This window comes from Sciurus carolinensis, chromosome 10 (genome assembly GCF_902686445.1).
Source record: "Sciurus carolinensis chromosome 10, mSciCar1.2, whole genome shotgun sequence".
In the NCBI taxonomy this organism is placed as follows: Eukaryota; Metazoa; Chordata; class Mammalia; order Rodentia; family Sciuridae; genus Sciurus; species Sciurus carolinensis.
In genome coordinates, this window is record NC_062222.1 from 2,449,438 (window position 1) to 2,475,126 (window position 25,689).

At 37.4% G+C, this 25,689-nt stretch overlaps 1 protein-coding gene across 1 annotated transcript in view; it reads left to right on the plus strand.

The window, feature by feature from the left end:
- Positions 1-25,689, plus strand: part of Bltp1 (bridge-like lipid transfer protein family member 1) — a 191,499-nt gene that overhangs the window by 59,266 nt on the left and 106,544 nt on the right. The window contains 9 exon segments of the mRNA XM_047567624.1: positions 401-609; positions 6,872-7,099; positions 7,887-8,024; positions 13,269-13,448; positions 15,474-15,602; positions 17,646-17,765; positions 18,467-18,747; positions 22,272-22,522; positions 24,780-25,038. Coding sequence (XP_047423580.1) covers positions 401-609; positions 6,872-7,099; positions 7,887-8,024; positions 13,269-13,448; positions 15,474-15,602; positions 17,646-17,765; positions 18,467-18,747; positions 22,272-22,522; positions 24,780-25,038 — 1,795 coding nt within the window.

Sequence of the window (25,689 nt, forward strand, 5' to 3'; positions counted from 1 at the left end):
TGGCTTGATAATGTCATCCTGTATTTTACTGGTTATTTATGTGAAAACAGCTTTGTAGTTTATGCCCAAGTATACTTAAGGACTAATTGTGACTCAAATTTATATTGTAGGGAACTTATGAGAATGTTGCTTATGTTAATAGGAATTGTTCATTGATTCATTCAGTCCGATTTATGCATTTATTTCCTTACTTAAGTGAAGTCTATTCTTTATTTTCTTTCTTGGAATTTTTGATCTTTCAGGTCTGTTTGTAATATATACTGTAGATATTATCAAGGTTATTTGATTTTACATTTGCTAAGTATTATGTCTTACTGAATATTGCCTTAAAGGACTTCTAAGAGGTTATTTTTCTCCTTCCTCAAACATTACTCTCTTTTTCTTTCTCAATTTATGCCAGTGTCAGAAATGGAAGAAACAATGCTATCAGTATTAAGACCAGCCCAGAAGACTACAGAGAGAGTTGTCTCCTCTCCGTCTACCTCTTCACGCCCTCCTGTTGACCCCTCAGAACTTCCACCTGATAAACTTCATGTAGAAATGGAACTTTCCCCAGATTCTCAGATAACTCTCTATGGGCCTCTGCTCAATTCCTTTCTATGTATAAAGGTATGATTTTAGAGATTTTATATTTTTAAACAGGCAAAATAGTTTCATTCTAAATGAAAATCAGGGTGGATTCACAGTAGCCTGATGGGTGATTTGAATTGTTGAGAATAAACGATGTATTTGGACGGATGGGTGCTGGAATCTGTTGCAGTTGTTAAGATCAGTTCTCCTCAGTCGGGTGGATTTTAGTTTGAGCATTTGTTGGGCCAGCAGTGGTGCTGGTTGCTACAGATGAAGAAGACATTTATTTTTTCAAGGAGATAGGTAGAGGGGTAACAGATATCTGGACAGTATGTCTGACATCTACATGGACAGATTTAACACTTTGTAACTAACACAGTAGAAGTAATGCTTGTTACCTGAGAATAATTGAGAAACATTGACTTCACTATAGAAAGTCTGTTTTAAGTGAATCCATTAAAAACAGATGATAACATTTCATGATAAATAATAAGCCAAGATTTGTTTGGATCTTTATTTTAAAAATGAAAGCAAATCCATGAAAATAAGTTTATTGCAAGAGCATGCTAAATTTAGTTTCTGAATAAATATACACCACTTCTTAGAACAAAGACTAAATCCAGTGTCAATTCATTTGGCATAATTTTTCCACTGAACTGTATGATTGCACAGTGTGATAGCACTTTAAGGTTGATGTGTGTAGCACAATTATTAAGAGAGGCTATTTTTAGAAAAATATTTGAGGACTTCACCTTTTTTCTAGAGATCACTTTAATTCTTTCATTATTCAAACCACACTTTAAAGAAGTCTCCCCTGGGTCTCAGCAGTTCTTGTTGGTTTGCACTTCTTTCTGGTAACTCTTCTAGGTCCTTGTTTATCACTGGAAGCTTTGAGGAGAGTGGTTTTCCAACATCATTTCACAAAATTTTACTTTTCTCCAGAATTTTGCACATTCTCTTTGCTTTTATTTTCATTAAACTGTTGGATGTTTACCATATCTGTGATCAAGAACAGATTAAAAATACCACAAACAGTAGAGTTACTTATGGGAGGGATGTCTGTGTGGGCCTAATTTTATAGTGGTTATTTATTTGTATCCTGTTGCAGTTTCACAGCTGCAGATTTGGATATTGAATACTTAGTTAATAAGGAATTCCACAGTGTATAATAATAGGGAGAAGAAACAGTGTGTCAGTCTGTAAGGGCTCTTTGGACAAAATACTAGCTGACTTGAATTTGAGGTGCAGAATGTCATCATTTGAGTAACTATATTTCTAAAAACTGTTAGAAAGCATCAGATAACATAAGTTCTAAGATGCAGGGAAAATGTGGATAATATTTGTAGAAATCTGGAGCTTTTGGTGGTTACCTTTTCTTCCCCTAGCGTTTAAAAAGGAGATTCCTGAAGGAGTACATCTGTGGGCTCAAAGGGAGAAATGCATACATATACAGTGTTTTCTTTCTTATGACCACTGTTTCACCTAAAATATTCTTCACATATTTCTCCCAATGTCTGACTTTCTTGGGATTGCCCGTGAATAACTATTAAGGGATTAAAATGCAAATTTAGCTCGAATCTCACTGAAGAGGCTGATTTATATTTTCATTAATGTAAGTAATGGTTGAATCAGCAGGCTGAGAGTGGTAGCTGCAGTGTGGTGTCAGGATTTGAATTTCATTAGGTATTAGCTTTGTTTTTGCATAGCCACGTGCACACTGTCAGTTTTTTATTTTAAAAATTTTATAGTGATACATATTTGCCAAAAATAAGAGGATTATAATAAAGAAAAAGACAGAGAACAATATATATGTCTCCATTTAGATTTCTTTATATATCCTTCTCTACAAATGAGGCCTCTCTGTTGATAGCTCATTACATTTGGATATGTACTTTTTTAGTAGTATCAAAAGTTTGTTATGCTTAAGAATGTGTTAGTATTTGCATTCATCCAATTAATGTAGAACTTGTATAAACTATCAAAGCAAATTTAAAAATTTTAAATTTGACATACATATTAAATATATATCTAAAACAACAGGCAGAAAATTTGTCTAGCCCAAAGAACTCTGTGCTTTTCATAAGGAACATGTGTAATTTTTGTTTCTGACTTTGCCTACCTTAAAGTTTAGCGTCATGCTGATATAGTGATGTTATTCTACCTTAAATTCCCTTTCTTACTTTTTTATTTTTTTAAGGGAAACATTTGCAAATATTTATTAATTGTTGGAGACTGATGCAGGGTGAACCAAAGATGGGAGTTTGCAGCATGGAGTATGTACTGAGCTGGAAACAGATTGAGGGGACTTGTCCAGACAGATAAGGTAGTAGTGGGAAAAAAGCAGATGAGAGGTGCCCATAGTGGTACCTTGTGTGTGTGTAAATGCAGAGAAAAATGTCTGAATTTAAACACCTGCATCTTTGGTAGTCCCACCTCGAGCAAAGGAAAGGTAGTGCTGTTCAGTGCAGGGAATATCTGACAATGCTTGTTTTTGAAGACTGTCCCATGGTTATAGAAACAAATATATGCATTATAGTTATGTGTTTTGCTCAATAAAACTCTAATATCGAACAGACTGCGGGACACCTAGCAAGAACGATGCTGATGGAATACATAACATATAGTTAGAACAAATGATGCTTAAATTTTTAATGTTGCCAGTCCTTCCTTTCACTTGCTGATATACCTGATGATCAGGAGTTCAGGAGTTCACAGCCATGCCTGTGACTGCAAAAGGTCACCCCACGTTGCTTTTCATCACTGGCAGGTCACATCCCCGAAGAGTCAGTCTCCTTCCTCAGGGTCGCTGATCTCTTCATAGGCCATGAGATACTTCCTTTCCTGTGATCTGTGGCTCCGGATACTCACACTCTTCTTCCTGGGTCCTGATACCTTCCCACTTTGCTTCCCAGAAGTACTTGCTTTTCCCTGTGTCTCTGAGCCTGTTCCAAGCCAGCTGCTTCTGGCACTCCCTTCAGATCATTTTCTTCCCTTGCCGTCATCTTGGGCATCTTCTGGCATCTTCTCTGCTGTGTGCCAGAGCAGTCTCAGGAGGTTCATCCTGACTTCCATGGTGGTGACACTTATCAGAATCATTGCTCTGAGATTCTGCGATTTTCCATTAGAACTTGTGAAAGCAGGAAGGGTGGCTCCCAGACCTAGAGACAAGCATGCTGAAGGGCATTTATTTTAATCTGTAACTTAGGTTTTAGTCAGTATCAGTGTTAGGATTTCAAAACGTTTTGGAATTTAGGCATTTTGTATCTATATGTGTCATTTTTGTAGTGTATTGTTTCATGTTTCTATGATGAAATGCATATATAGATAAAAAATGAAATTAGAAGAGCGAAAATTTGTTGAGATTTACTTAGTTCTCAAAATTAAACATGAAGAAATTATAAAATCACTCTAATTGTTAGATTATATTTGAAAAAATGATTTCCAAAATCCACAAAAGAAACTGATCTGGCATTACCGTTGCAAAGAGCTCTGGAAAAAGAATGTGTGCTAAACATGCTTTAAAATCTGAGAAGAGTTTATGGAGCTGGGAGGCCTTCTGCAGATGTGGACAGTTGGCCACTCGTTTCCAGCCTGCAGTTGTGAGACTTGGTGTCTTTTCTCCTGTCGCAGGCAGGGTTGAACAGCAGCACACTCAGACTGCTGTCCTGGGTGGACTCGTGCTCGTGGTGGTTCTCGTTAGTGGAGGACGGGAAAGGTCCCCGTGTTGCACCTGGTAACTGGGGGTTAAGGGCGTACGTGGCACTCGTCCTTTCTGTTTTAAAAACAGTTCAGTAGTCTCCAACAGAAGCCTGGCTCCAAGTTTCCCTTTTTTTTTTTTTTTTTTTTTTAAAAACGTAACCTTAGAAAAGAGGGTACTTGTAAGGCCTTTCCGCCTGCTTCTCTGATTTTATTAGCTGTGACCTTTTAACCTGTTGTTGATAATTCTTTTTTGAGAAATGAGTATGACTGGGTATGAACTTTTAAATTGGAAAAACATGGCTGTCTCCTGTTACTTGAAGTAGACTACTTGATACTCAATAAAATATCCTTGGGAAATAATATTTCAGAGAACTCCGAAGTAAATAGAAAATGTAGTTTATCATTCTTAAATTCAAACATGCCAAACTTGACAGAAAACACGTTTTCCCAGTTCTAAAGACCAATGATTTTTTTTCCAGTATTATTTTAGTTTATTTTGAAGATAGTTTAATTTCACGTCACCTACTATAAATGTAAATAAAAGTCTTGTGCTTGTAAATATTTGTCTATATTGATCTTAAAATACCATAATAGTTTGCACATTAACTTAAAATATCATAATAGTTTGCCATGATGTACTACCACTTGCCTTATACTTTGGCTATCTTTGTGGTAAATTTTTTGTGTGTATCTTTAAGAAATTAACCCCTTATATTTGTAATTAACATTTTAAAAAACAAAACAAAAACTTGGGCACACAGCATTAAACATATAACATTAAGCTAACTTAAAGGAGCTTTAATTTTAAAAGTACATTTTGTTCTTAATATTCAGTAGTTGCAAATGTAGTAACTCATAAAAGACCCTTAGCACTTGTAACTCTTTAAAAATGTGATCTAAATGATTTACATGATAACTCCCGTTCTGAATTCTTTTGGAGTTTAATGAACAGTAAAGGCTTAGACATTCATGTTTAGTTGTAAAAATTTTATGTTGGGGTTTTAAGATACAGCTCCGTGTTTATTTTCCTATATATTTGTGCTTGAATTTCTGCATGGTTTGGATTTAAGGAGAGTTAAGATTTCAAGCTGGTTTCAAGTTGTAGCTGTGTTTTTTTAGCAGTGGACAGCAATAGAGAATACAGGGAAAACTCCTGGTTTTGTGAAGCAGTGGATTTGGGATTTGAATATTAGTATTCTCATTAATTAGTTGAATAACTTTAAGATCTTCAACATCCTTTTCTAAGAAAAGATGATGGCCTTGTGTCCATAACCATAGTTAGAAAACAAATTTGTCAGTAACCCAACTGCAGAATTTACCAAAATACTGATTAGGTTCTCATGTTTAACAGATAAAATTAACAGTGTTAGCAAGGATATTTAACAACTTTATTACTGATAGTTTAAATAAGCAAAATATAAATTCACAGTCAGTGGGAAAAAATAATTTTAATTGAGACTAAATTTGTTTCTTAAAAACAAAAGTCAAATTTTAATTTATGATACAAAAGAAATCACAAAATAGTTGGAACACCAACCTAGATGCCCTTCAGTAGCTTAATAGAATAAAACTGGTATATATACACAATGGAATATTACACAACCATAAAGAAGAATAAAATTATGATATTTGCAGGTAAATGAATGGAGTTGGAGAATATCATGCTAAGTGAAATAAGCCAATCCCAAAAAACCAAAAGCTGAATGTTTTCTTTGACAAGTGAATGATGATACAAACTGGGGGTGGGGCGGGGGGAGGGAGGAATGGAGGAAGGATGGATTGTGTAGAGGGAAATGAGGGGTGGAGAGGGGGTGGGGGGAGAGAAAGATAATGGAATGAGACAGACGTCATTACCCTGTGTACATGTATGATCACACAAACTACATCGTGTACAAACAGAGAAATGAAAAGTTGTACCCCATTTGTGTACAATGAATAAAAATATCTAAAATTTTAAAAAAAGCAAACTGTGTGAGAGGAAATTTGATACCTGTTAATAACACATGTATTTATTTAATCAGGAACTAAAATTAGACATTCTTATTAAAACTGTTAAAGACATTTCTGGCTCAACATGCCAACTGTAATATATAAGTTATAATATTTATTAAGAGTCATCCAAATTGATTTTCGTGGACTTGATTCACTTTCTTCAAAGGATGTCCCTGAGTGTTGCCTTGGGCTCTATGAAGCAAACACTGAAAGTCATTGAAGCATAAAATCTTTTTCTTTCTTTTTTCTTTTCTATGGGGTTGGGAATCAAACTCAGCGCCTCATATGTACTAGGTGAGAGCTTTGCCATTGAGCTGCACCTCCCTCCCACCACAGATCTTAGAGGTCTCTTTGAGGAACTGAATTATACTTTTTGCTATCATTGGGGTGATGTCATGCAGCTTACTGTAAACCCTGTAGTCTTTTGCTTTTTGTGCTTCTGAATAATTGTTTTCCAATATGTCTTTTCAAATTATGAAAATAGACCTGACACTTCAATTTTTAACTAAATACAGTAGGTGCAGGTGGTTTGTAGTTTACAAATTCAGGCCCCCAGCTGAAGTTATCACTTAGCTCTGTAATGCCAGCTTGTTTCCCTTGATGTTCACAGGAAAACTACTTTGGGGAAGACGACATGTACATGGACTTCGAGGAGGTGGTCTCCAGTCCCGTGCTGTCGCTGTCAACCTCTTCCAGCTCGGGGTGGACTGCTGTTGGAATGGAAAACGACAAGAAGGAGAGCGAAGGTCCAGCTAAGTCAGTCCACCCACTCGCCCTGCGTCCCTGGGACATCACTGTGCTGGTTAATTTGTACAAAGTTCACGGGCGCCTGCCTGTTGTAAGTACTGGCATATCAGAATAGCCCAAAATGTGTTAGGACATCCATTTAGCATAGGCGACTCTATGCCTGCCTGGGTGCATGTACACATTTTTAAAAGGATAAAGTTTAGGTTAAAGGAATTTAAACTTTATCCTTTTGCTGTTAGAAAGCTTATTTTCTTCATCATATGATTACTTGATGGTGGGTAGTTTTACTTTGGGTTTTCTTTTTCTTCCAACTGCTTGTTTGCTGTTCTGTGTAACTTTATGACATTTTCCTATGACATTGAGTTGCTGTATTTATAGTTAGCCAGATGGGGATGGTCTAGGACTTTACGATTTCTTAGCTCTTGTATCTAGACCCCACATCAGTTTGGGTCCTCATGGTGAACCAATTACAAAATCAAGTTCGGGCTTGATCCCAGAGGATGCATTGTGCAGAGGTTTAGACCCAGTAAAGCATCCAGGCTCACTCTGAGAATGCCCTTGGCACATACGGGGCTTGGAAGCTAACTGGTCTGAGATGATATGGCCCCAAGAACCAGGAGCTTTGAGAGCAGGCGGCATAGGGAGGAGAATGCCCTGGAATAATTTGCTCTGTGTTACGTGCCAGCACTGTGTAGCAGAGAAGTCACCTCGGGTGCCCAGGGCAGCAAATGTCCTTGCTAGTGCAAAGTAGTTATTTTTGGTAACATATACTGTTTTTACTTTTGAAAAAGCTAATTCTCTTAATCATGAAAAGTGATTTTTGTTTTCCTAATAATTTCTTACTCTTAACTTCTATCTCGATTGTGGTATTTTGTTAGCATGGAACTACTGACGGTCCTGAGTGCCCTACTGCTTTCTTGGAAAGACTGTGTTTTGAAATGAAAAAAGGATTTCGGGAGACCATGCTGCAGCTTGTTTTATCACCTCTGAATGTGTTTGTCAGTGATAACTATCAGGTAATGTGGAAGTGAAACGGGGCAGACTTAGAGTTGTACTTTTAGCATTTAGGGGGTTAAAACAGTGTGTTAGCTTCTGTGCATGGAATTTGTGGCTCTTTCAGTTAAAGATTTATAACTGCAAGAAGGAGTTTTCTTGTATGTGGGTATATGTGTGTGTGTGTATACATATACGTATATAAATAATATATATATATATATATATATATATATGAGTTGTTTCAAGAGTATCAATTTTCTTTTTATAACTCTCTATTATAGAAGGGAAAAATATCTGTACTAACCAGTACCATAAACATTTACAACATATGTAGCTATATGGTCAATAATTTATTCTTATTCATCTAATATAAGACATTTTTTATATTCCTTCATTATACTTAAGAACCTCTTTTGGGAGAGAACCAGTGATATTAATCAAATGGAGAATTTATTATATTTCTGGATAGATTATTGCTTTTTTTATTATTTTTTAAATGCCAAATGACTTCTCTTGGTACCTACTACTGATTTTACAGACCTTCCCTACCTTTGTTCACATTGTGTGATTTAGAAAATGTTTTTTTCTGTCTCTTTTTTGAAAAATTTGTTCTTTTTAGTTATATATGATAGAATGTATTTTGACATATCATATATACATGAAGTATAGCTTTCCATTCTTGTGGTTGTACATTATGTGGAGTTAACTGGTCATGTATTCATATATGAACATAGGAAAATTATGTGTATTTCCCATTCCCATCCCTCCTCCCATTCCCCCACCTACTCCCTGACCTATGCAGTAAACATCCACCCCATCCCCAGTTGTGATTCAGTATCTGCACATCACAGAGAACATTAGGCCTTTGGTATTTTGGAATTGGCTGATTTCACTTAGCAACATTGCTAAGGAACCGAATTCCATCTATCAGCAAATGCCATAATTTTATTATTATTTATGACTGAATAATGTTCCATTGTTTATATGTACCACATTTTCTTCATCCTTTCATCTATTCAAAGGACTCCTTGGTTTGGTTCCGTAGCTTAGCTATTGTGAATTGAGCTGCTATGAAGATTGATGTGACTGTGTTACACTGGTATGCTGATTTTAAGTCCTTTAGGTATATGCTGAGGAATGGGATAACTGGGTCAAATGGTGGTTCCGTTACAAGTTTTCTGAGGAATCTCTATACTGTTTTCCAGAGTGGTTTTTCCAGTAGTGTATGAGTGAACCTTTTTCCCCACATCCTCACCAACTGTTATTATTACTTGTATTTTTGATAATTTCCATTCTGTCTGGAGTGAGATGGAATACAAATAGGAAAAGAAGAACTCAGACTGATTCAACCTTTTAGCGTGTGTCCTATTTTCTGGCAACATGATTCTATATTCAGAAACCCCCAAAAAACTCCACCAGAAAACTTCTAGAACTCATAAATGAATTCAGCAAAGTAGCAGGATATAAAATTAACACCTATAAAGCATTTGCATTCTTATATATTAGTGATAATTAACTGAAAGAGAAATTAAGAAACTATCCCATTTGTAACAGCCTCAAAGAAGATAAAATATTTGTAAATCAGTCTAACAAAAGAGATGAAAGACCTCTACAATGAAAAACTACAGAAGAAAGAAATTGAGGAAGACCTTAGAAGGTGGAAAGATCTCCCATGTTTTTGGTTAGGCAGAATTAATATCATAAAAATGGCCATACTACCAAAAGCATTATACAGATTTAATGCAATTCCTATTAAGGTTCCAGTGACTTTCTTCATAGAAATAGGAAAGCAGTCATGAAATTCATTTGGAAAAATAAGAGGCCCAGAATAGCCAAAGCAATCCTTAGCAAGAGGAGTGAAGCAGGAGGCATCACAGTACCAGACCTTGAATTATACTACAGAGCTACAGTACCAAAAACAACATGGTATTGGCACCAAAACAGACTTGAAGACCAATGGTACAGAATAGATGATGGATTTTAATACAAACCAAAGTAAAATTATAAATGGGAAGGTGAATCTGTCACCCAGAAATCATCAATAGGTGATTGTTAATTGTGGATTATACATGGTAATGAGCATTTTATTTAAAACAGCATATTTCTTTTTACTCTTTACCATAGCTGTGTTTTTCTTTATGTAATTTTAATTTACCTTTCCTTATTTACATGTGGTACACAGCTGAGATTGTAATCTAAAAAATCAACACATGATATGTGTTGGAAATTGTTGTTTTTTGTTGTGTCATGGAATGGGCATTTCCTTCTTTGATTTTTGAGTACTTACAAATTCAGAGAAAGTTGGGAAGAGAGCACAGTGACACTCTACATAGAGCCTTTGCCCTATGCTCCTCATGGAGTGAGAGGCTTATGCGATCACAGCGCAGCACCAAACAAGGGCGTTGGCACTGATTCAGCCTTTCAGCGTGTGTCCGAGGTTCTGGTTGTTGCGGAGAATTGTGCAGCCACCACTGTTGTGAACTGCTCTATCTTTACAATACCAAACTTGCAAAACCCTTTGTTTTAACCATAAAAGCACCTCTTGTCCTCCTCTGCAATTAGTGATTCGTAAGAGTTGGGTTTTATTCAAGGAGACACGTGTATGGAGAGCATGCACACCTCCTTTTCTCAGTCTGTTGAGGAAGTTATAGGGAAACAGGGAATCTCTTTGGGCAAGTTCTGAGCATCTTCCTCGAGTGTCGGTTTGATTGTGAGTACCCAGTCATGCTTCACTTTTATTTTAACCACTGTACTTTCAAAAAAGGCCTTCCTGGATATTAAAAAACACTTTTGGATTTCATTATGAAGGTCAGCATGGACTTGGCTGTGGAGATATATTGAACTTACAGAGAGATGGAGCTAGCTATAAAGTGTCATTTCTGTGGGGACTAGAGGAGGGTCCTGTTCATGGGATGCAGATAGGAAGTACTGGTGATATTTTGTCTCCTAGATGGTTAGCATGTCATAATTCATCCCCAGAACAAGGTACCATGTATGTCCCTTTAGAATTTGCTTGTCTGCATACCTTGCTCACATGTTATAGTGCAGTTGACATGAGTCTTCCTAAGAAAATTTTATTTGTAATATTCTTTCATGGTAGAGGCTTCACACTGTGGCCACCCCAAGGTTCAGTCCTGGGCCATTCACCTGACGCTGCTTATTCCTGGTAGCGTTAGTCTTTACTTAAGGCTTCAAAGTGAAAGATCTAAGATGAAAGATGGATTGCTGTGTCCAACTTAGGAAACAGCACACTGTTTACTTCATGGTCATCTTACAATGTATGTCAGTTTCCTGGGGCTGCCATACATTGGGTAGCTTAAAACAGCAGACATTTTTGTTTGTCACAGTCCTGGAGGCTCCTGGTCCTAAAGTGCTGAGAGGTCGTGCTCTCTCTGAAGATGTAGGGAAGAGGCTCTCTTGCTTGTGGTGGTGATCGGCAAACTCGAGCATCCTTGGTTTGTAGATGCCTCACTGCTGCCTCTGTCGTTTAAGGCATCCTCTCCATGTGTCGGTGTATCCCAGTTTCTCTCTTCTGATATGAACAGTGGTCATATTAGGGCACATTCTCCTTCATTTTAACTTGATTGTATCTATAAAACTGTATTTCCACAAATTATCACATTCAGTGGTGACCCTTTTGCAGGGTCACAGTTCAATCCACAAAATAATGCAAATCTTAATAAAATTTAGAATATAATCCTTATTGGTATATTGGGTTAGATAGGCTATACCTTAGGACAAGCCAATGTCTGCATGTGCAACTTTTGATCCCTCTTCAAAAAAAAAAAATCCATCAATAACTTTAACTAGTAGAGAAGTTTATTGACCATCTTGCTCATCTATTTCAGATATAAAGTTAGGGAACTGATGCCTAGAGAAGTTAGGTGGTTTTATATAAGGTCACACAGTTTGGGGTGAATACATTAAAAAATGTGTCAAAAGAGCTTCTAGAGCTTTAATGTGGTCACAATTTGAGATTTCCTTTTAAAACCCTCCTACTAATTAGATTCAGCCCTTCTCTAAGAAATTGGTTTCAAAGAATGCATTTCCACAAATGTGTTGGAAGCAAGGAACACTATAACCTTAACCCTAACGCTAACCCTAACCCTGTGCGATGACCTCCACACACAGAAGAGGCGAACCATGGTTAAATTGGGTTGAGAAACACCTGTGAACTGTCTCAGTGTAGAGTGGTATCTGAAGACCCTGAGAGTGCTTGTTGTGAAGAAATCTGACTCCTCAGTCAGAGCATCTCTTTCTGCTATCATTAGGTGAGATACTTAGTGAACAAGACAGAAATGGTCCTCACCTAATGGTCCTGGTAGAGAATATAAATATGGAGGAAATTAAAATAAATAATTTCTAGTATAAAAGAGCTGAAAGGAGATATAGACTCTGCTTTGGAAGCATGTAATCGTTTGGAGGCAAGAATGTGGTCAAACTTGCATTTTTGAAAGGCCTCTGTGGTTGTTGGCAGAGCATTGAGACTCAGAAGTGAATGCTGGGAGGTTTGCGGAAGCCCTGGCAAGAGGTGGTGATATTTGGACCGTGATCATAGCAGTGCATGTAGAAGAATGTCAGTGTGTTTCTTGGGATGTACGAACTGTGAGGTAGATTCAACAGAAATTGCTCATCAGTGAGGAGGGCATTTCCTAACTCATTTGATTCAGTGTTCTTAAGAGTGTTCTTTGGAACTCATATTCCACGGAATGGCTTGTTGTTGCACATATTCTTTCTCTCTCTGTCTCTATGTCTTAGAAATTTTCTCTCAAATATAGAGCGAGTGTACAGTTACTCTCTGCAAGATAAAGTTATCCTTTTATTTACATAGTCCTCACAATCTTCGTGGACGTTGGTCTTCCACCCCTCTGTTCTTCATGTTATGGTCAGTTGGTCTTTATTCTGTCCTGTTACCCTCTTAATATTTTAATTCCATGATTCCTGGCCTTCCTGCAAAACATTGGCCTCTGACATTCCTTGTTAGTGCCCTAGTTTGTTTTCCTGGGGGTGGTTACCAGTCAGACATCTGTGTTCTTTTTAGGACGTAGCTGTCATATTTTTGTAATTGGGCTTTCAGAGGTACCGTCACTGAAGAAGCTTACCTCTGACAATCTTTATGAGTCCAAGGTCGTGTTAAGAACTCGTAGAGTCTGAGCTTGTTTTCCAGATAGCATGATTTTATTGTTCCTCTCCAGGGGGATAAAGCAGCTATAACCTATGATGCGATTTTGTTGTACTTCTTACCATCTTCTTACTGTTTTCAGCAGCGACCCCCAGTGGATGAAGTGCTCAGGGAAGGTCACCTCAATTTATCAGGTCTGCAGCTGAGAGCTCATGCCATGTTCTCGGCAGAAGGGCTTCCTTTAGGAAGCGATTCCCTGGAATATGCGTGGCTGATTGATGTGCAGGCTGGAAGCCTTACAGCTAAGGTCACGGCACCACAGGTATGCATGTCCTCACAGCACTGTGCTAACACGCTTTCTTCTTCCTCCTTCCCAGTGCCCCAGGAATGTCTTTGTGCCAGTTTAGATGATCATTGCATTTCCACTGAGGACATTCTGTTGGAATGTTTGGTGGAATGTCCTTCTTGCCATTCAGAATTTTCTTAGCAGTAGATGAGTCAGAGGCAAAGTTTACTTTCTGAGCTATGTATAATTGATATGTATTACGTAGTTCCAGAAGATACTCACAAGAACTTGAGACTTTCTTTGGGAAAAACTCAGGATGAGAATGGTTCTAGAAACCAGGTTAATATATTCTTCAAATTATATTAGTTGACCCTCCGCAATTAGAATAATCTTTTGTTTTCCCTAGTATATGGAATAATATTCTAAGGCCTTTGCTTTCTAGTGTATTTCTGAAGTAAGATTTGAAACTCACCCTTGTGTTGCTGAGGATTCTTGTCATGTCCCAAAGCAAGATTGTATAATCTATGCATGTGACTAGTGATAATGGATATTAGTTTTTTTTAAAAAATGGATTCACTAATAAATAAATTTGGATGTTAGTAATTAGTGTGATCCCTTTGGATAAGTCCATCCCCAACACAATCTGATTGACACTTAGGAGGTTCAGAGGCCTTAAGGATTATTTAGTTCTAGAAATAGACAATCAAAATTTAGTTGAAGAGCCATGTACTGCCATGTTTTACCTGTTGAGACATATATTCATGATAATATTAATGCTTGGCATTTTAAGACTGGAATGTGGTATAAATGTTTATATTCTACTTTGGTAAAAAGTTACAGAATAGGTGTGAAACATCGAGTTAGGTGGTAGCAGCAGGGAAGTAAACTAAGAAGCCAGGTACCTTGGATGCCTCCAAGAAGCTGCAGGAGGGCAGAAACATTGATCTTCCAGAAATAGTATGAGAATGAATACAGTCAAAAGGGGTATTTTGGAGTTGGATAACATTTCAGCATAATGGGTGAAAAGAAATGCATAATGTACAGAAATGAATGGCAGGGAACTTTACTGGCTTTGTAACTGTCTTCTTACTACTCCCCATTTCTTGTCCCTAAGTATTCAAGTACAGACTTGTGCATAACAAAGGAACTTGTTCCTAAGTAGAGGATAAAGCCATGCTGACCCCACAGCACTGGACAGTTTTATTCTGAGGACTGCTAGAGTTCCTGTTTATAAATTATCATTATAAGATAACCCTTCTTTTCTGCACTGCTGTCTTGGTATCACTGTTTATTGCATGCCTCATGAACCCATAGACACTTTAATGTCCTATGATCTTTGTACATTTTAAAACTGAAAATCATATTTTCTAATAGTTGAAATTATGTACTGCTTTGAGGGGATGATGTAATATATACCCTTTCCTCAGTATGTTTATTTTAACAGCTTGGATCGGCTATAAAACCAAAGTGCTTTTTAATTTAAACTCTAGATTTGAAGAATTGATATTTGCTTACTTAAGCTTTTACTTACTCATACAAATGTGCTTTATAGTCTTTGAAAATACCCAGCTTTCCAGAATTGTAGCTCAGTATGATAACTAAATTGTCAAAAAATTTACATCAAAGTTTAGTTACTATGAAACAGAATTTTAGGTACTTTCATATAAATTGTAAATTCAAAAAATTTACATCAAAGTGTAGTTATTATGAAACAGAATTTTAGGTACTTTCATATGCAAGGGATTCCAATTAGGTACATAAGATGGAAGGTGTGACTTTGAAGAAAATTGTTTGTTTTAGAAGTTGCTGAAGAGGTACTTTTCAGTTGAAATGAAGTTCATTTTGGTGATGTATTTTGCCATTCACAAATGAAGAGGAACACAGGCTTCTGAATGATGTGAGGTAGAGAAACCTCAGGCTAACAGGGAGGTTATCGCGCCGCAGGCGTAAGGCAACCTTTGGGCTCTTTGAAGCCAGCTGATTGATGTTCTTCACAGCCTGCCAAGTGCCCAGCCTTGTTTAGGCCTAACAGTGTTGTCTCCGTGTCCCTGGTTGTCTTAGCTGGCGTGTCTCTTGGAGTGGGGACAGACGTTTGTTTTTCACGTGGTGTGCCGGGAATATGAACTGGAAAGACCAAAATCAGTCATCATGTGTCAGCATGGGATTGACCGTCGGTTCTGTGAGTCCAAGGTATGTCAATGAATGTTAGCAGTATTATAAACATGTATGACTTGTTTAAAATGGAAGATTAGGATTCAGCTTTAACTCAAATGTGTATAACCGTGAAGTAAACGGTATAGTTCAGCTTTTTTTCAGTTATAAGTTCCTAGTTATTGTATCTAAAATATGAGGTAATTATTAAAACATACACATTCACACATACATATTTTTATTATTAAAAATTTTTATCCAAGTGTATTATACTGTTTTTGAAATATGGCTGTACACGGTGAAGATTTATAAATTGAAGCAGCAGGATGAATTCCTTATATGACTTGATTTGCAGACCATTCTGGAACATACCTACTCTCTTATAATGCAGTTTGAAATGTTGGGCATTTGCCACATCCTGACTCCAGATCTTATGCTCTTTTCAAGACATGGAGCTGCCTTGATGTACATATCATTACGGTGCCTTCTCAGGGCTGTGGAAAGCAGACTGTGATCCCTAGAACATGCACAGTGGCACTGAAATGTGTAAAGTTTTGTGCAGTAAATACTCTCTGAATTTGGAATAGGGGCTCGTTTCCAAAATCCTAGAAATTATGAAAGTTTGAAAAATGTAAAAGAAAACCATTATTAACAGTTTAGTTTTTCTTTCTTATTTGGGTCTTTTTTTTTTCTTTTGACATAGAAGATATATTTATATGCCATTATATTACTGTGAATTAAAGTAATTCATTGTGCTTTTGTGTCCAAAAAAGTCTGAAACCAGTACTTACATGCTGATAGTGAAGGAAACAGCTCTTTAAGTTTTGATGAAGTGTTTTTCCTCGTATGAACACATTGCCAGGCCCTCGGGAACTGACCCCTTACTCACATGTCAGGCAGTTAGTTCTTAATGTGTAACTCACACCTACCTTGAATACACCCCCGCCTCCCTTCCGCGTGTGTGCCTTTAACTCAAAACTTTTATGTAGCATTAAGTTTTTTTTTAACGTCAGGTATTTTTAGGTATAATTTTACAGTAAATTCACCCTTTTTAGATTGTGTGGTTTGGGTTTTGGATAAATGCTCTACATGTGAATAACGGTCATTTCTGTCACCTTCAAAAATTCATTTGTGTCTTTCTGCAACCAGCCCCTTCCCCACACTGCTACTCACGTGCTGTCACTTCAGATTTGTTCATTGGCTTTGCCTTTGCCTGGAGCAGATAGATCAGGGTAGAGCCTCAGCTGTCCTGAAGGCCCGACTGCATCCTGGACCATACCCTTAGTGAGCATGTTGACATGTTGGTGGACCAGATTCACTCAGGCTGCCATTTCCTCAGGTTCATTGAAGTAGGTGATGTGCAGACTCTTCCAGCCTAGACATTACCAAATCTGCATTTTAGGAACAAAAACAGTTAAATTTGTGTGAATTGTCCGGAGTATCATCGGAATATTTACAGTTGATATATCTGTAGATCTGTGTGAAAACAGACGTGTGTACAGCGTGGGGGTGTCCTCATAAGGAAATCTTATACCTCTAAATTCTCAAATGATTCTTATAAACTTGTGACTTTGACCATTCTTTTTGAGTTTTGGTGACAATTTATGTATATTAAGTCAAGTAGATTTACTACTTGGCACTTGCGATGAAAATGTTAGTTACATATGACTAGCATTCTACTTGGGGACATTTTGATTGCCTGTGATTTTATTTGTCATTATAAAAGAAAGAAATTTAACTGAGTGATTCCCCCCCGCCCCACTTGAGGTACTGGGGAATTAACTCAGGGACACTTTACCACTGAATTACATCCCTTCCCCTCCCCCCTTTAAAATTCTATTTAACTTTGAGACAGGATTTTCCTAAGTTGCTTAGGGTCTTGCTGAGTTGCTGAGACTGGCCTTAAACTTGGGATCCTCCTGCCTCAGCAGGAGGAGGCATGCAACACCTTGCCCAGCTAACCTGATTAAAAAAAAATACATATAACTAGAATTTCGTTTGTTTAAATAAGGAGATTTAGTTAAGTATCAAAATCATGTGTTGATTGTGATGGATTAATTATACAATCCTTTTTCATTTTAGTTGAGCTGTATTCCTGGGCCTTGCCCAACTTCAGATGATTTGAAATACACTATGACTCGTCTAGCAGTAGATGGGGCTGACATTTATATTGTAGAGCATGGTTGTGCTACAAATATAAAGGTAAATGTTTGTCTTTTTCTTGGCCTGTGTAATTATTTTTTCTTTTACTAGACCAAACCTTTATGTCTTGAAATACAACACACTTTATAGCTTATCATCTCACAGACGACCACATAATTTTAGAAGATATCTTCCTAATTTTGCTCATTCATTTTGTCTTCTACTATTACAGTTTGTAGTACTTTTACCACTTTTTAATTCTCACTAAATTATTGTGACATTGCTTTAGAAAGTGTGTATTCCTGTGTTGTAAACAGGTAGTGCCGCAAGGTTTTGCTGAGTATGTGTAGGTTTTGGATGTTCCTGTTTCCTGCCCTGCTCCGGGGATGTTTGCCACCTCTGCACTCTGGGTGGCTGTTGAGCCTGGGCCGTGCTGAGTGGCTTGTGGTCCCCACCCTCACCGCCCAGCGACTTGGCACTGGTTTCCCTGGTGCTTGTGCCCCTCTGCCTTTCTCCTCTCTCTGCCACCGCAGCTCTGCTTCTCTTCTGTTCATGAATTTGCATTTTCTGTTTCCCTCCTTTCTTTTTCCTTTCTAGTTTTTTTTTCCCTTTTTCTTATCCTTTTCTTTTTCCTTTCTTTTGTTCTTCTAAATAAATATCTTTTCACTCTGCTTGAAATGATTACCTGTCTGTAGATGATGCTAACTTACTTAAAAATACAGAGGTTCTAGTTTTGTTTCATTTGCTTCATTCAACTTTAGATGGGTGCAATTCGGGTTGCAAACTGTAATCTCCACAATCCATCCGTCGGGGAAGGGATAAGTGCTGCAGTTCAGGATGTTCAAGTGAGACAGTACATTGAACAAGTAAACAGCTGCAGAGTTGGACTTCAGCCTGCAGTGCTGCGGAGGGCCTACTGGCTTGAAGCTGGGTCAGCCAATTTAGGACTTATCACTGTTGATATTGCATTGGCCGCTGATCATCATTCTAAACACGAGGCACAGAGACATTTTCTAGAAGCTCATGATGCCAGAACTAAGAGGTGAGTGAAAATTTTAAGAATGGTAGCAGTGTTGGGTTCAGATAAAAAGTACTAGAAAATTATAGAGAAAAATTTGTTAGGAATGGAATAAGGACATTTGGAATAAAGACTCAGTGTGAGCACACTGCTGGCCTTAGTGAATTTATAAGGACTTGATGGTGAGTAAATGTGTCGTAATGTCTCATCTCTGGTGATGGTGTGGTTCCTGGAAATAGCATTCCTGCTGATGTTTTCCAGTCCTCACTGTTTATGTCAGCGCTGACTCAAGTTCAGACTCAAATAACATTCTGTGCAGCACCACCCTCTCCCTCACCCTGATGCTGTACTTCAACTTCACTGTTCCCGGAAACCATTATGCCGTCATCATGAACTACACAAAACTCCTCTGTGGGCCTCCCAAACAGCGCTGGAGAGTGCGAGCACCTAGACTCGTGTCCATCACTTCTCAAGAAAACTCTTATCTGCCTTTTCAAAACGTTGGCAGAGCCTCCTATTTAGTCTCCCCCTTCTAAAACAGTATGACTTCTTCCATCCCCATCTCTCCCATTATGTAGTTGATACATGCTTATTTTGAAATGTGAAAGACTCTTAAGAAACAAAGTAAAATGTGATCATAACCCTACCTCAAAGAATTTAGTGGTATATCTTTGCAGTATTTTAGGTGTAGTTTTCTTACATCAAATCACCCTGTATTTTCTTCTTTAAACTGTGTATACTAAACTTACATACTAAGCACCTGCCAATGTGATTGAACATTTTTTATAAAGTCCCTTTTAAGTACCATCAGAAAGATACAGCATGTTTTACTTAACCTTTGACATTGTATAAAGTGTTTAGACTATTTCTAAATTTCCTGCTAAAAATGATAGTGAGAGGCATACTTGCATATAAAACCTTTTCCCACGCTTTCTGGCAATTTCCTTTAAATAGTTTGCTAGAAGGCAGTTATGTATGGTTAAAAAACCAGACTTTTGATATATGCATTCCCAATTTGCTTTCATGAAAAATTATTTCAGCCTGTATCCCCTGTATTTTAGGGTAGTGCTTATCTCACTGCCTCTGCCACCTTTTGAGGGTTTATGATAACTGGAAGGTTAAGTATCTCCTTGTTATGCATTTCTTTGCTTGGGAGTCAGTTTTTTTCACATACTAATTAGCTTGTCAGTTTCTTATTTATAGTCTGTGTACATTTATTTGAGTATTGATGTTTCTCTTACCAATTTTTTAAAACCACTGAACCACATCCCAGGCCTGTTCTATATTTTATTTTGAGACAGGATCTTGCTCAGTTGCCTAGAGCCTCACTAAGTTGCTGAGGCTAGCTTTGAACTCAAAATCCTCCTGCCTCAGTCTCCCAAGCCTCTGGGGTTAGAGGCATGTGCCACCACAGTCAGCTTATTAAGAGTTATTTATACTTGAGACCATCTTGATTTTATGAGGGATGTGTGTATTAATCTAGATATGGAAGTAGACAGCTTTTTCTGCAAATTCCTATTCAAATACAAAGAAAAATACTCAATACCCATATTCGTTTCATTTCTGCATTTTACAGAGGGTTTTGTTATTTACATCTGTTAATTTTCCCCAAAAAACCTGGCCTTTTTTTTTTTATCTTTAGTTAAAAATAAAAAGCCTGTTGAGATTTTTATGAAGATTAAGTTTTCAAATTAATTTAAGAAGTATGAAAGATAATGTGTGGGCAGTGTTGTGTAAAAGAACTTTGGTCTGCAAGGCTCTGGGGTCAAAAACTAAAGAACTTGTATTTTTTTGTTGATTATTGCTCAGGAAACCAGCATGGTGCAGTGCCTGTTTTCATTTAGGCTGAGTGGCAGAGCTGGATACTGGTAGAGCTGGGGAGCTGGCTCCTGGGGTCCTTGGGTGCTCCGCACAGCTCCTTAGCTGGCCTCAGTGCTCTGCTTGTCAAGAATTATGAACGAATAAACAACTGGGATAGATTCAAACTAAAAAGCTTTCTCTCAGCAAAGGAAACTATCAGAAATGTGAAGAGAGAGCCTACAGAGTGGGAGAATATCTTTGCCAACCATACCTCAGATAGAGCGCTAATTTCCAGAATCTATAAAGAACTCAAAAAACTCTACACGAAGAATACAAATAATCCAATCAACAAATGGGCTAAGGAAATGAACAGACACTTCACAGAAGAAGATGTACAAGTAATCACCAGATATATGAAAAAATGTTCAACATCCCTAGTAATAAGGGAAATGCAAATCAAAACTACCCTAAGATTTCATCTCACCCCAATTAGAATGGCGATTATCAAGAATACAAGCAACAATAGGTGTTGGCGAGGATGTGGTGAAAAAGGAACACTCATACATTGCTGGTGGGGTTGCAAATTAGTGCAACCACTCTGGAAAGCAGTGTGGAGATTCCTCAGAAAGCTTGGAATGGAAACACCATTTGACCCAGCTATCCCACTCCTTGGCCTATACCCAAAGGACTTAAAATCAGCATACTACAGAGATACAGCCACATCAATGTTCATTGCTGCTCAATTCACCATAGCCAGATTGTGGAACCAACCTAGATGCCCTTCAGTTGATGAATGGATAAAGAAACTGTGGCATATTTATACAATGGAATATTACTCCGCAATGAAGAATGATAAAATTATGGCATTTGTAGGCAAATGGTCGAAATTGGAGAATATCATGCTAAGTGAGATAAGCCAATCTCAAAAAACTAAAGGACGAATGATCTCGCTGATAAGCGGATGAGGACATATAATGGGGGGTGGGAGGGGCTAGCATTAGGTTTAGGGTTAGGTTTAGAGTTAGGCTAAGGAGAGCAGTAAGAATGAAGGAAAGAAGGACTGTGTAGAGGGAAAAGATGGGTGGGAGGGGTGGTAGGGGTGGGGAGGGGGGGGGGGGGAGGGGAAAAATATAATAAACATCATTACCCTATGTAAACGTAAAAAAAATAAAATAAAAAAAAAAAAAAAAAAAAAAAAAAAAGAAGCCAAGAAAAAAAAAAAAAAAAAAAAAAAAAAAAAAAAAAAAAAAAAAAAAAAAAAAAAAAAAAAAAAAAAAAAAAAAAAAAAAAAAAAAAAAAAAAAAAAAAGAATTATGAACGCACGAACCTTGTGTTACTTACAGACTTATCCTGTCAGTATGTAGTTTTTATGTTTTTAATGTATGGGTTAAAAAAAGTAAATTAAAATTTTTTTAAAAATAGAAAACATGGTCCTTTTGAGAATGTTTACTGCTTTAAAACTGGATTTAAATGTCTCATTTTTGCATTTGCTTCTTTTTTTAATGCTTTGCTTTTTTAATGTATGCCATATTTATTATTCTACTTATTTCCATCTCACTGTGGTAAGACTGCTTTTTTTTTTTTTTTTTGAAAGGCAAGTGATTAAAAAGATATGCCACAGAAGAATGAACCTTTTCGTTTGTGTTTATGTAAATTTAAAAAAATATGAATAGGAGCTTGTATTTAACTATCTGCTCAAATATTTTGTTTCTTAATGAGTGCTTTTCTGTTTTTGCTTGCTTGTGTAGGTTATGGTTTCTGTGGCCAGATGATACCCTGAAGAACAGGAGGTGCAGAAACAAGTGTGGCTGCCTCGGGGGCTGCAGGTTCTTTGGTGGCACAGTCACTGGCCTGGATTTCTTCAGACTCGAGGAGTTGACACCATCCAGTAGCTCTGCATTCTCTAGCACAAGTGCAGAGTCTGATATGTATTATGGACAGTCTCTGCTCCAGCCTGGAGAATGGATAGTTACTAAAGAAATTCCCAAAATTATAGATGGTAATAAAATCTGTCTCATACTTTTATTATCTTTACCCCTACACCATCCTGAGAGAACTTCTGTGTTACTTTCTTCAGTTTAATTAATTTTTTGAGGAGTGTTATGGGTAGGGTTTAATATAATCTACATTTCTTTTGCATCTATTGTAACAAAAGCCAGAAAAGACTAGTAATTTTTTTCAGAGTTACACTGGGTCAAAGTAGGTCTATTCAGATCTCCCACTGTTGACATGGGTAGCTTTCCTCACAAAGCATAAGCTAAATATTATTTCCTTATATATTATTATTTTTCTACACCCCAGTTTCCAGGTATATACTGAATTGTAACTGCCCGTCAACTTTGTTTTACCAGCCTGTTTTAATAGAAAAATGTATCCATAAGATAATTTGGGTTATTGGCCCCCATGTACCAACTTCTTTTGCAATACTTTTTACTTTTTTTTTAAATCACTAAAATTAAATGTGTGAGAAGGAGAAATTGGTCTTTCATTAGAGTCCTTAGAATAACTTTGCAAATCCATTAGTTTGGTATTAACAACCATGGTGACTTTAAGTGTCTTAGATTTAGATTGAACTAGTGTCTTTTCTTTGAATGACTTTGCAAACAGATTTTCCTTTGGATTTTTTAGTTGTGCAATCATATGTTAAGCATAATGTTTATTGTTCAAGTTGCTGTGCAGCAAAGTGAAATGTAGACAAGTTTGGATGTTTCACTACCATTTAGCCCTTTTTCCTGAATCTATTCAGAAGCGTAAGAGTATTTAGTTCTGCCTTTTGACAGTATACCAAAGAAAGATGTGGGGGGGAGAGCTGTAGTTTTTTTTTTTTTTTTTTTTTTTTTGGGTGCTGGGGATTGAACCTAGGGCCTTGTGCTTACAAGTCAAGCACTCTACCAACTGAGCTATCTCCCCAGCCCCTATAGTTTTAATTTTAAGAGTTTTATCAGATTGATTTCCCCAGGTATAGGTATTAGAGCAAAGAACTGGACCATATTTGCTCAGTACCTGTTTAAATGATTGTTCACTGAATAGTAATACATAGCCATGTACATGCTATTTTAAGATAGTTTTACTTCAGCAGTTTTGCTAAAGGAAGAACAGATTGTCTTATAAAATCAGCAGATAACCAAAACTTCTTGGCATTTAAAGGATAAGACAGGTTTTCTATTGTTGAGTCTCCTGGGAGCTGAGTATAGCTGTCTAGTGTTGGGCTAGAACAAAGAAGGCCACACTAGTAGAGTTGAGGGCCCACTTACTTTCTCTCATGTACAACTGGATCACACTCATTTTTCTTTTTACTTTCTTTCTGTTTCACTTTTGTGATAGTAGAAGTAAATGTTGCTTCTGTGCTAAGTGTGTAAGTCTTGTGCCCCCTGAATTCCATTCAGGAGGTCTGTTTTCTCCTACCAGCAGGTTCCTTTTCTTGGGTGATGCTGGAATGACTGGAGGAGGGAGAAAGTTGAGTGAGAGGTAGTTTTTCTGACTCTGGCAGCTGCAGAGCTCTTTTATCCTTTGCCGCCTCTCCTTATGTGACACCCATGGGGCTCTGGTGAAGCTTTGAAGCAGCTGTGCTCCACTCTGCTGTGAGGTATTACTTTTTCCTTCACAGAGCCAGTGACAGGTGCTCTGTGTCTGAGCATTGCTGCAGGCTCTGGGAACACATTGGTGCGTGAGAAATGGCAGAATCCTGCTCGCCTGGTCTCAATTGAATTTTTATCATAAATAGGGTAAAATGTTTAAAAATAAGTAAATCTGAGTGAAAGGTATTCTCTGATCTTGGTATTATTCTTTTTTCTTCTTAATTTTTTTTAGTTGTACATGGACTCAACATCTTTATTTTATTTTTATTTGTTTTTATGTATTGCTGAGGCTCGAACCCAGTGCTTCACACATGCTAGGCAGGCGCTCTACCACTGAGCTGCAACCCAGCCCCTTAGTATTATTCTTGAAAGTTTTCTATAAGTGTGAATGTTTTTTTTTCCCAAGCTGGGGATTGTGCCTAAAGCCACATGCTAAGCGTGTGCTCAGCTCTACCCCTGAGCTATCTCCGGCCCTGAAAACTTTTAAAGAAAAGATTAAAAAAGGAAAAGGTTACCATATATGGACTGTAGATCCATATTTACATAGATAATTTATGAAATTAGATACTTGCTTTTTAAAAAACGATTATACTTAAAAAATGGAATCACAATGTCATATTTTTCCTTTATCACTATTGAAATTTTTATGTTCACTTAACCCACCTTTTATTTGTTTAGGTAATGTGAATGGTACGAAAAGGAAAGACTGGGAAAATAAATCAGTGGGAATAGAAGTAGAGAGAAAAGCTCAGCATTTGAGTCTTCAGGTGCCACTGAGGTCTCACAGTTCATCCTCCTCCTCAGAAGAGAACAGCAGTTCCAGTGCTGCTCAGCCTTTACTGGCAGGTGAAAAGGAAAGCCCTTCTTCTGTGGCTGATGACCACTTGGTTCAGAAAGAGTTCTTGCATGGTACGAAGAGAGACGATGGCCAAGGGAGGTCAGTATTCAATTGGACTTAGAAACTTGATCATACTAGGATTGTAGTTACTTAAAATACTGATAGAAAAACTTCTTCCATTTCTACTCCCTCACTTTAGAAACATTTTTTGTACCTGAACATAATTACATATTTTATAGTGTTAATCTGTATTTCAGAGTAAAATTTTTATTTATGAATGTATAAACACACACACACACATTGAAGATATTACAAAAATACAGAAATCATTATTTCTTAGCACCCTACTGCCCAGAGTGACTGTTAACATTCACATGCTGTCCTCTCTAGTGAATATTTTCTGGTCCTCCTCTGAGCACCTTAGGAGTTGGCTATTCCCTTCCCATGAGGCATGCTTGCCTCCTGGCCGTATAGTGTCTTTCACATTTTCCTCCTCCTTGGGCTCCATTGCCAGGTCCTGCATTTTTCCTTCCTCCTCCTATTTTTACAGCCTGCCAATTGTTGAGTGTTGTTGTCCCCCTGAACTCCCTTTCAGTCTTTTTGGTTTGTTTCAGTTGTAGATGAACACAATACCTTTGTTTTATTCATTTATTTTTATGTGGTGCTGAGGATTGAACCAGTGCCTCACCGAGCTAGGCAAGTACTCTACCCACCAAGCCACAACCTTAGCCCTCTATACTTTTTTCTCTG